Raw genomic sequence first — 12368 nt, forward strand, 5'->3', positions numbered from 1 at the left:
GTGCGCGTCATAATCGTTGGTTGTAACATTTGAAAAAAAAGTTTCTCTGAAACAAATACGTGTGAATGTGTGCTCTTCAGGTGAAAGTGATTCTGGGAGAGGACAGGGAGGCCACAGGAGTCCTGCTCAGTATTGATGGTGAAGACGGCATCGTTCGAATGGAACTGGACGAGCAACTGAAGATCCTCAATCTCCGCTTCCTTGGGAAATTGGAAGTGTGAAGGAAACCACACATTTAAACATTTTGCTATTTGAATGCAGATGCTGCAGATTAGTCCGTTTCAGTGAGCTCTCTTTTTTTTGTTTTTTTTTTAATTGGTTGAAGATTTTAGTGGATAGTCTTTTTTCTGTTTCTTCTGTGGTGTAGAAACGTACTTTTTGGAAAATTGATTCCATGTCAAATAAAATGTGAACTGTGAGTTCCCAGATCCATCCATCCATCCTGAGTGTTCGCATGAAATCTATAATAGCTGTTGGCTGTTCGTTTTAACCCCTTTACTGCCTGCCAATATTTGGAACATCGACCATGAAGAGGAATTTCATTTTTATTCACTTACGACTACGAGAGATTTGAGCTCCAGCTGTTAAACCAGGAGTTTGCACCACTAAACTTTATTCAACATCATATTCCATTACATTCTCAACCTTTAATGTCATTGACAATTGATATATTAAAGGTCTTTCAAAACACTGATTTGCATTTTTATTTTTTTTTACAGATGGGGAAAATACCCCAAGTTGGAATACTTTAGGAATTCTGTAGCATTTTTCTTTAAATAAATGCCTCGCGTCTGAGAACTGAAAGTGGATAGTCAAGCGTGAGAGCACGGAGAAAGTCTATAGCTACAGCATCTCTTAGTTACAGGGCTTGTGAGGATTCTCATAGTTGATTGGAACATAATAAATGGTGGTGTTCTTTGGACAGGGATGCCCTGGACTGTCAAACCACGCTAATGTTTTGAACTTTTCCTCTTGTTTGGGGCATCCAAGGGTTTGGTTCCTGAAGAGATGGATCTTCAGCTGGATCCACGCTTCACGACCCTAAAAATAAGGAAAGGACTGTTATGCTTTTGGATTTAGTAATTGATTGTCTTTTTTATTATTATTAATCATTAATATGATTTGGGCTGGGTGTTGATACAGATTTTCCAATTCGTCTCAATAGATGTCCATTATAATGCAACTTTTACTTGCATATTTGAGAGAATCTCTCATATTTTTTTTTTTTTTTTTTTACTATTTATTAAAAGACAGTCAGTCGTCTTGGAAATCTGGCTACAATTGTGCTATAAGTTTTGTGATTCGCAGAGAAGTTATTTCCTCATGAATTAGGTGATGCTCGCGAAGGAAACTTGACTAGAAATGTGTTTCTTACCATTATTCTTTGGTACACTGTTGTTTTTTTTGCATTCATGTTTTCTTTTTACACAATCAAAATGGGTTTTAAAGTCATGAAATTAAAATGGACTATTCCTAATTTATGGAATATTGCAGTATTAATCTAACCTGGATTTAGCCCCGCCCACAACATTTGAGGTCGGGAAGTTCGGTCTGGACTTGATCTGTTGTGGAGCAGCTATGCTCGAACCAGAGCTGTTCGGACCAATCAAATTGTCAGGGCGGGCTTTATACAGTGATGGACAGATGATCAACAGTAACGTAATCATCCACGTCACCAAAGAGCGCTTGGGTTGAATTAGTTTACTAAACGGAGAACTTGTTCGTATATGCATTCACCTTTACTATTTCTCAGAGTTCTGTTGACAACAGAACTCTGTTATGTGTCGCTTAACATACGTTGCTTACTCCGTTGCTCTGATTGGTTGTAGGTCTATCCAATTGAGTGCAGAGGCATTTTCTTTCCTGGTCCGGTTCAAACGCCCCATAATCACGGCCCAATGGAGCAGCATCAGACTCATATTCTGACTGAGTATGACGACGACAGGCTAGTATTAATCACTATTTGTTTTTTTTATTTATGCGTCTTTGTAATAATTAATCAAAATAACTTCCCCTCCCTCTTGCAGCGACAGCTCTTTTCTCTGATGACGTGTATAAAAATGCTAGGGCGGGACAACCTGTCACTCACATGAGTGACCAATAGCAAGCCACTACCATCCAATCAATTGCCAATGGACATAATTAAGCCCCGCCCTACATTTGTTCTTGTTTGATAAGCTGTTTTACTTGGATATAGATCATAATAGGGACGATAACACTATCGCAACTTCCGTTTTATTACGACTTTAAAAATCAACATCGGGGACATTTAGATGATTGCCATTAATGGCGAAATCAATATTTTCTTGAAGTTATGTAAACCAACTCAGTGTATTTGTTTACTGCATACTATTAAATATAATTTAACATTGCTTCTCTCACCTCGCTGTCCGTCACACATTGCAAATCATAGTCGTTTCCAAGCAGCGGAGTCAGGGCGCCATGTATGTCGTCATGCTGCAGATCACATGATGGAAAGATTGATGAAGTGTTTCATAAATGTTTATGCGATGCATCCTGATTCATGGCGAGTCCATTAATCTTACCTTATACGACACGTCACATGAGGTTTTGATTCCAGAGCTTTCCAAGACACTACAAAAAAATGGGAATGGGGTGGAAATGGATGAGTTCATGATAAGATGATATCATGCTATGTATGTGCTGATAACACCCACCCGTCAATGTCAAAGAGTTTGCGGAGCTTGACTGCGGCTTGGAAATAAAGAAACGGTGACCCCATGGTCTCCTCGCAGCCCGCACACGTCCCGTGTTTAATCCATTCCTCCCTCCTGCCAAACCAAATCAATCACCATCACTTTGAGAACGCTGAGAAATACGCCTGAGCTGCCATCAGACACACCAGCAATCGCACATTTTTAAATGCTCTCATTTTTCTGTTCTCTGTTCTGTTACACTTTCTCACAAGTGGCCTTGAAGTGAACTGTAGGGCTTTTCACAGTTGAAATAGTCAACCGTGGGTCATTCCAAACCACAGGTAAACTGAATCCTGGGTTATCTTGATACACGTTTCCCACTGCTCATAATTTACCAGCGGTTAACAATTAATCCTGGGTATTTCTTAAAGGGGGGGGTGAAATGCTGTTTCATGCATAGTGAGCTATTTACACTGTTAAAGACTTGAATTCCCATGCTAAATATGGACAATGTTTTTTTTTTAAAAGTTGGATGTTTGATGGAGTATTTCTGTGGCAAAAATACTCCTTCCGGTTTCTCATAAATTTCGGAAAGTTTTTTTCGAGTATGGGCCAAAGTGACATCAATAAGGGCGGAATGTCCTTGTACGGGCTATGCGCACGACTATGGCCCTGTCCCAAATGGCACACTTCATGTGCACTTTCGGTCTTTGGACTTGTGTCCATTAAGTCCACGAAACCACAGGGTGTCCCGTTTGACATTTTAGGTCTCAGAAGGGTACTTGCAAGCGCCCCCTTTGCGGTCGATATGCGCCCTCGATGCACACTTCAGCTGAGCTTGCACTGGTGCGGGTTACGCAGCGGACTTCTTCCCGGCAGTCAAAGCGACACTACGTCGTGAAAGTGCGGACTCAGAGGAAGGCCGTGAGAGTTTAGGGTGCCATTTGGGACAGGGCCTAGAGCGAGAGTGCAAATGCACGCCCGTTAACGCAATGTGCTCGGCTTTAGGGAAGTCATCGGCTGCGCGCTGCAGTCACAGGACTTCACGAAATCAACAATGTCAGCAAAGTTGTGTGCTTTTGGTTGTCAGGGCAAGACAACCCTCCACAGCTTCCCAAAGAACCCAGCGTTAATGGGACAGTGGATGGAGTTTGTTTTCAACGGAGTTGTGCAAGTGTTTTTATTTGTTCCCTGAATTTCGGCAACGATGGTTTATAAACAAGCTCCAGTTCGACGCCGGATTTGTAGCTCATCTAATGCTGAAAGATGGAACGGTTCCAGCGATTAAGGTTCACGGTCGTATGTTGGAAGCAGGCGGTGAGTAAAACTGCTTCAAATGTCTTTGTGTTGTTAGCTATTGACTCGTTCATTCAAACGCGCTACTATTCCATTGTTTTTTTATGTAAACATGCACTAGTCTGACGTGCAAAACCGTTCCGCTTGCTACTGCTAACATTAAATCGCATATAGTCCATAAACCAAATGATGTCCTCATAAACCACGAGTAAACACACACCAATGTTGCAAAACTCACGCATGACAAGCCGCTAAGCAAGTATACAAGTTACAGTAACGTACATACCATTGAGACGTCCTGCTGTAGTCGTTGCTGCTTCTCCTGTTCAATTTCAGCCTCTAGATCTGATTCTGGATCATATATGAATGGCTAAATCTGTTTGATAGTCATGGTTTATTTAGGATAACGTTTTTTTCCCCACGTTTCAGGATGTCACCGCTTTCAGACGCTCTCAACGCAATAGCTGCGCGCGCTCGTGACTCTTTAGCTCCGCCCACATGATACGCCTCCAGCCGCTCGGTTTTTCTCGGAAAGACTCTGTACAGCGTATCTTTCTTTTATAAATATAATAAAACTAAAGACTTTTCGGCGATATGAAGGATGCAATACCACTCTATAGGCACTCAAGATTGACATGAGATTGACTTAAACTGAGTGTTTCACCCCCCCTTTAAGGCTGTTCACGCTACATTCCTAAGCACTGGGTTAACGTCCTTATTTGCAAATTTACGGTGTCAGTGTCACCGATTGGACGAACGCCGCACGTGATATGCTTACATAAGGGCTCTAGCATTGTGCACATCGGCGAATTTAATGCTCTTTTACTCCAATTGTCGTGTTTTCTGTAGTCGTTTTACATTTTTCTTCTCAAATGCTGAAGCTACTGTTTATTTCACGCGGCGTTGTTTCCTGACTGACCCACAAGTGTGAAACGTTTCTTTACCCGAGGTTAAACAAAAGCGTTTAGAATGACGATAATCCGGGGTTAAGAGCAGTGTGCAAAGCCCTTATGAAAAATAAAACAATGACAGTTCTTATTTTTTAAATGGAATGTTGCAGTATTTATTAAAAATGTGCACACATATTTTTTCAATATGACCTTGTAATCTTTAATCAAAATAATTTTAAAGTCAGCGAGAAATCATGCATGATATATGCTATCTCTATTATATGGAAGCTTGTTTCCGCCACAGAATAAAAAGGTAACTGCAACGTTTTATCTCACAATTCTGACTTTTTTTCTCTCGCAATTTTACTTTTTTTTCTCAGAATTGTGAGATATAAAGTCGCAATTGCGAGATATAAACAGTGTTGGGGGTAACGCATTACAAGTAACATGACACAAGTTATTTAATCAGATTACTTTTTTCAAGTAATTTATAAAAGTAACATTACTTTTAAATTCCCGGCAAAATACCTGAGTTACTTTTTCAAATAACACAAGTTACTTTGTTTTCCCATTTATTGACTGAAAGCTCTCCTGTCCTCATGTTGAGAGAAATCAGGAGTAAGTGTAGAGGCTTTGTGTGTAAACATGATGGTTATTGTAGTTTTAGACTATCTTTTAAGATTGACCATTATGGCGCGTTGCAGGCAACCCGTAACCCGTGTTTTTCCAACCTTCTACCCGAGAAAGTGCACTGGAACGGCAGTCAAACTCGTGAACTCGTACTAGATCGATGTACTCCCAGTTACGAGATCTTATGTCACATAGCTCGCGAAACAACAATGACAGCCCCGTACGGATGAGGTGTTTATGAAACGAATATACAATTAACATTAAATAAAAGGTATAACCGCTTCTCTTGCCGTATGCGCCGTTTTTCCCCTCCGTTTCCCTCAAATAAGCAAGTAAGATAGAAATGATTGTAAATTTAGCATAAGCCTCATACGGTCCGCCATGCTTTGTTTACATCTAGCTACCACACGATTCCTTGCGCTAAGGCAGTTTGGCGTGACTTTGCCTGGAACTCTACAAAGTCGTGAGTCGTGGTTTGAAGTTGTATCTTACGGGCTCAAAAACCTGCCTGGAACGCAGCATTAATCTGGGGAGTCTGCTCTGTATTTTCTACTGCAAGAGGCGTGATCAACGGGCATAGTTCAAATGACTCTGTACGCAATTGGATAGTCCTTCAACCAATCAGACCAACGATCCATCGCTTCTCTATCTGTCATTGTGTTAAACAAGCCAATAGAGTGATTGGTCCCCGCGAATTTGTAACAGAAGCAGGATAGAAATATGTACAGGTTTCTAGCCTTAACTGCAGGGCGAGATCCAATCTCCGGCAGATCGGGCTGGGTTTACCCAGTCTAGTTATTGACTAATGTGAGCATGCATTTACTCATCTCACTGGCACTAAACCAGATTCAGTATTCCTCAAAATGAAATGCAAACTCAGAATATTACGCAAACCTGCAATAATTAAATGTTAAATGACACAAATATACTTTATGTATTTAATCTCACTTTATGAACCGATGTCTTTGCTGTTAACCTTTGATGATCCAGTTCAACCATACTAAGCAAAATGACTTTAGTTAAACAGCACATTTGCATTTCATTGTTTTATTGCTGAAGAGTAAGAGTGTTGAGCTTTCTTCTGTGTCCTATGCTGAATTCGGAACCGCATTGCATACTACTTGTATCATACTTACTACTTTTACCATATTGTTCTATGGCAGAAATAGTATGAGTTATGGGTGTCGGAAGCAAAAAAATGTGGGTGGGATTTTTTTACTGGAGTAGATGGCAATTACATTAAGTACAAATATACCGCTTTGCTTGCTAAACGTATTGTTCGGAAAGACAAAATTACGGAAATCGCCATATCATTGAGAGCGGCAGTAGTGTAGGGGTAAGACGCATGGCATCTAGTTTTGACACAAATCGACCCGCGGTTCGAGTCCGGCTTTCGCAGAGATCATTCTTCTCCCTTTTCCCATCACATATCAGATCGGAGAGGCATTTTTTTTCAATAAAAATGAAGAAAATATTAGAAAAGTGTAAACAAAGCGTCTAACATGTGTTTAATAAGAAGTGTTTATTGATTAGATGTAGGTAAACAGACATGTGCTGAATGTTAGAGACGATAAAAGTGAGTGGGTCCAATATCATTGATCGTAAAAAGTGGGTGGGTCTTGTCCCACCCACATACAATGGTTCCGACGCCCATGGTACGAGTAGTATGCAAGTATGCAGTTCCGAATTCAGCACAGTTCTTATTCAATCTAGAATGGCAGTGGAAAGGTTTGTTTGAGCGGCGCCCTCTACTGTACAGGCGTGAATTTGTGTTTCCTTCAGCCTGAGGCTTATTATTGCAATTTTGGTGTGAAAGGGCCTTTACATTTGCCAAAAAATAGAACTTTTGTTGTTTTAATGTCATTAACAAACAAGGAAGCCCAGCCCAGATTAGAAAAAGTAACGTAACATAATTTAAAAATATTTTTTTACAAAAAGTAACACAATTGGTAACTTTTTAAGGGAGCAACACAATATTGTATGCATCACTTTTAGAAGTAACTTTCTCCAACACTGCTGATGGCCATATCCATGGACCTTTTAAAGGGTTAGTTCACCCAAAAATGAAAATTCTGTCATTAATTCCTCACCCTCATGTCGTTCAAAACGAGTCGTTCATCTTCGGGACACAAATGAAGATTTTTTTGATGAAATCCGAGAGCTCTCTGACCCCTCCATAGACAGCTATTTAATGAACACTTTCAAGGTCCAGAAAGGTAGTCGTCATCAAGACATTGTTAAAATAGTCAATTTGACTCCAGTGGTTCAACCTCAATGTCATGAAGTGACGAGAATACTTTTTGTGCGCAAAACCCCCCCAAAAATAACGACTTTATTCAACAATTTCTTCTCGTATGTGCCAGTCTCTTACGCTGTTGACGTAGTAAATTATTTTGAACAAAAAGTATTCTCGTCGCTTCATGACATTAAGGTTGAACCACTGGAGTCACATGGGCTATTGTAACAATGTCTTTATACCTTTCTGGGCCTTGAAAGTGTTCATTAAATAGCTGTCTATGGAGGGGTCAGAGAGCTCTCGGATTTCATCCAAAAATATCTTCATTTGTGTCTCGAAGATGAACGAATGTCTTATGGGTTTGGAGTGACATGGGGGTGAGAAATGAATGACAGAATTGTCATTTTTGGGTGAACTATCCCTTTAATGTAATCAGCTAAACTAGCTAGTTATTAGGGGCCAAGCACCGAAGTGTGCAAATCTTGCAAATCAAGTTGATTCGTTAAATCGTTTTCGATAAACGCGCAAAAACATTTTACGTAGTGGTTGCAAAAACACACTTAAGGCTATATCTCCGAAACGCTTCATTGCATTCAAACCAATCTTGGTACGTGTCATCACAAGCATGACCTGAGGCAACATGCAGCGTTTCGGCGCAGCGCCACCTACTGGTCCAGAGATGCACAAAATTGCTATTTTTGCTTATAACTTTTGAACCGTTTGTCCAAAAATCATAAAAGTGGTATCGTTAGATTCAGGACGGCATGCCGAGTCGTTTAATATTCAATTTTACCATATCGCCAATTTTGGCTCTCGGCCATTTTGAATTATGTGCTAAAATGCTATATTTTACAAACTCATTAGTCTATCATTACGAAACTTGGTATGTTTCTTCCGCACCATGCTTTGAAGGTACTCAAAAAGTTTTGGGGCAGTGCCACCTTGTGGTCAAAGGTTATAACAAAATTTACAAAAATGCTAATAACTTTTGATTAAATTAGCTTAGTTTAATGAAACTGGTCATAATACATTCATTGGCTCATGCCGATTCAATTGCACCCTATGACGTCATTTTCGGTCATGACAATTTCCCTGCCATTTTTAATTTTCCAAAAAACCTACTTTTGCCAATTCGTCCTAGACGGTTTGTCCGATTTGCACGAAAATTGAACCAGATCATCTTCAGACCATGCTGACAAAAAAATCTTGCAAATCAAGTTGATTTGTCAAATCGTTTTCGATAAACGTGCACACAAATTTTGCGTAGCGGTTGCAAAAACACTCATAAGGCAATATCTCTGCAACGCTTTATCGTATTCAAACCAATCTTGGTACATGTCATCACAAGCATGACCTGAGGCAACATGCAGCGTTTCAGCACAGTGCCACCTACTGGTCCGGAGATACAAAGAATGGCTATTTTTGCTTATAACTTTTGAACCGTTTGTCCAAAAATCATAAAAGTTGTCTCGTTAGATTCAGGACGGCATGTCGAGTCGTCTGATATTCAATTTTACCATATCGGCCATTTTGGCTGTCGGCCATTTTGAATTATGTGCTAAAATACTATATTTTACAAACGCATTAGTCTATCGTTACGAAATTTGGTATGTCTTCCGCACCATGCTTTGAAGGTATTCAAAAAGTTTTGGGGCAGTGCCACCTTGTGGTCAAAGGTTATAACAAAATTTACAAAAATGCTAAAAACTTTTGTTTAAATTAGCCTAGTTTAATGAAACTGGTCATAATACATTCATTGGCTCATGCCGAGAACATAGATACAAATTTTGCCATATTTGGTCAAACATCCTGTCCTCAATGTTCTTATTTGGTCAAAACCTACTTTTTCAAACTCATCCTAGACCGTTTGTCCAATTTCCACCAAAATCGAATCGTATCATCTTCAGACTGTGTCAACAAAAAGTTAGGGATTTTGCATCAATAGATGAAACCGTTTTTGTAAACCGCAGCGACGAAGTTGAGGCATGATGCAAAAATGACTCTTGAGGCTGTATCTCTGCAATGCTTTGACATATTGGCATCAAACTTTGCATGTGTCATTGTTCCCTTATTCTGACCACACCACATCAATTTCGTAACTGTGCCCCCTATTGGTCAAAAGTGCTAAACCATTAACTTATATTATAAGTGACTCTATATATGATATTTTAATCATTTTGCCTAATCTTCTTAAACTGTATAATTGTTCATTGTTGCAGTTGGTCTGACACTCTCAGACTACAATGCATTTTCAGCCTTTTGCTTAAAAACCTCTTAAAACGTGATTAATTGCTCATTGCTCCAGTTGATCTGACACTGCCAGCCATTTTGGCATGTCTTGTCTTCTTCTTTGCGCTTGGCCCCGGTATTGCTGCTTGCAGCTATATTTGGTATTATTACCGTTGAATTTGATTTAAATCATTTAAATATCTTAATGTTTGTGCATGGACATCAGTTATGCTCATCTTTGCTTGCTCCTTTTTAAAGTATCTCCATATTTAACAAAGCACAAATAATCATACATGAAAAGATCATAAAAGTCATGTTTACCAGAAGTAGAAGTAGTGTTTTCCTTTTATAAATGAAGGCCAGAGCTGAGTGAGTTCTGGCTCAATTTCCTGAACATAAACATGATCATTCAAATTTTATATTTCACTTTTTAAAATAATAAACAAACAACCAAATAAACATTTTTACCTGAAGATGGGAATGAAATACCGGCCAGCAGTCACAGCAGTGACCTGTACGCATAGGCCTAAGAGTCATTAGAAAAACACTGTTAACGTACTTCTGATGTTTTTAGTCTTCAGAATAAATCTTAAGATTTCAAAATAAAGAACTGAATAATGTTAGAAACGACACATAATGTTCCTGTGAACTATGGTGGGAACAGCCGTTGAATTTCTCACCATAGGCCATGGATGGTCCAGTCGTGAACAGTCTGAGGAACTTTGCAAATGGTTTTGTTGTTAAGACCCTGCAGAAGGATGGACAAAATATGAAGGATCATGTTAAGTAGAAGTGACAGAGGCAGAGTTCACAATTAGTTTTCAATATAAATACGAATTAAAACCTTCACATGATTTCAGGTGGATTGCAATGGAGTCTTGCGTGAGCTTTTTCTAATGTAATATATCAAATATAAAGACATACTATACAGAAACTCCCAGGCCACTGAAGAGTGAGTACCATACAAGTCCAGTTGCATGAGCTGAAAATGAAAGTTTATTTATTTTATTTAATTGTGTGCATTTACAGTAACTGCTGGTCCCTGCTAGTCAGTAACCTAAACGTATGGTGATTTCTTCACTTAAAAATATTTGAATATTTGTGTCTTACTGCCTCGTGACAATACCAGAGCAATGTCCGCCATCGTACGTGAGGACCCAACCAGTGACCAGAGCAGCGGTGCAGGCCCAGAGGATGTGTTTGTCTGAAACAATACAGTTTAAGTCTATCTATAGAATTCAAAACAACTGGAGGTTAAATATAGCTCTTGTAAATTTGACAAAATACTTACCATAGCTCATGTTGATCCGGCAATTTTGAAATCCTGTTACAGAGTGCCAACTTCAGTTTCCTTTCCCTGGTCTAATGCAGAATCGACACGCGCCACAATCTAGAGAATGTTCTTTGTTTGCATGCCTGAGAAAAGGAAGTGATACTGCGGTGCATTACGATTACTAGAATTTGAGGAAGACTAAATGCGCCTCGTCTGTGTTTCATATACAGTATGTGAAAAGGTTATCTGTAACCCATTTTAGGGCGAACAGGCTGCAATGTTTTTTTTTTATTTTTTTTATCAAAATAAAATACACGCGTATGTTTATGTATAAAACAATAATTTTATTTTGTTTATTCGATTTATAGCGACTTTTAGTAATAAAATAGCTTCGCTACTGAATTGCAACATTATATTTCTCAGCAACGAGGGAGTTATCGCTTTTTTGAAGTAATTAAAAACTCATAGCTTTAAATGGAGAGAGAGGCGCTGATCAGACAGGAGTACACATTTCTTTCTCATGATAATTCATTAAAATAAATGTAATGTTATGCACTACTTTATCTCTGTGTCTGACTCAAAGTGGATAGATATAACGAGCCGTAACTGACAAAAATAACCGTCAGTTTTACCCTTCCGGTCAAATATTGAGCTGCAAACATCAATAACAGCTTTAAGTGGCAAATGACCATGTTATAAGCGGGATAATCTACGGCTAGCTGTGCATTGAACGAGACAAAGAACCACCCGACCCGAAGTGTTGTTTAATATACAGCTAGCCATAGATTATCCCATTTATACCATGGTCATTTGAAAAAAAAAATATGATAATCCCAGATTTGATGCTCAGCTAGCCATGGATTATCCCGTTTATACCATGGTCATATGAAAAAAAAATATGATTATCCCTTATTTAATGCACAGCTAGCCATGGATTATCCCACTTATACCATGGTCATTTGGAAAAAAATATGATTATCCCTTATTTAATGCCCAGCTAGCCGTGGATTATCCCGGTTATACCAAGGTAATTTGGAAAAAAATATGATTATCCCTTATTTAATGCCCAGCTAGCCGTGGATTATCCCGGTTATACCATGGTAATTTGGAAAAAATTATGATTATCCCCTTATTTAATGCACAGCTAGCCATGGATT

The 12368-nt window shown here is 39.1% G+C and overlaps 2 protein-coding genes across 3 annotated transcripts in view; one reads left to right on the forward strand and one right to left on the reverse strand.

Annotated features, from left to right (window-relative positions):
• supt5h (SPT5 homolog, DSIF elongation factor subunit) overlaps nucleotides 1–428 on the forward strand; it is a 49498-nt gene extending 49070 nt beyond the window's left edge. For both annotated transcript variants that reach the window (XM_079822656.1, XM_079822657.1), the window contains one exon: nucleotides 81–428. In XM_079822656.1, coding sequence (XP_079678782.1) covers nucleotides 81–221 — 141 coding nt within the window. In that variant the 3' untranslated portion in view covers nucleotides 222–428. The remainder of the gene's footprint in view (nucleotides 1–80) is intronic.
• On the reverse strand, nucleotides 318–11342 carry rnaset2l (ribonuclease T2, like). Its single transcript, XM_079822669.1, has 10 exons — nucleotides 11230–11342; nucleotides 11049–11142; nucleotides 10863–10920; nucleotides 10619–10686; nucleotides 10407–10464; nucleotides 10260–10327; nucleotides 2679–2792; nucleotides 2547–2595; nucleotides 2383–2457; nucleotides 318–1041 (listed from the first exon to the last, which is right to left on the reverse strand). Exons 1-10 carry the CDS (start codon nucleotides 11237–11239, stop codon nucleotides 856–858), a joined length of 780 nt encoding a protein of 259 aa, XP_079678795.1. The 5' UTR covers nucleotides 11240–11342; the 3' UTR covers nucleotides 318–855.
• Between the last annotated feature and the right edge of the window lie 1026 nt (nucleotides 11343–12368).

Source organism: Gobio gobio (assembly GCF_949357685.1).
Source record: "Gobio gobio genome assembly, chromosome: 8".
Classification (NCBI taxonomy): domain Eukaryota; kingdom Metazoa; phylum Chordata; class Actinopteri; order Cypriniformes; family Gobionidae; genus Gobio; species Gobio gobio.

Excerpts from the sequence above, each read along its gene's own strand:
- rnaset2l (XM_079822669.1), bottom strand. Across the intron at positions 10,465-10,618 it reads TGGACCATCCATGGCCTATG|GCCTATGCGTACAGGTCACT; the intron begins GTGAGAAATTCA and ends AATGACTCTTAG. Across the intron at positions 2,793-10,259 it reads AAACACTACTTCTACTTCTG|GAGGGAGGAATGGATTAAAC; the intron begins GTAAACATGACT and ends TTGGTTTGGCAG.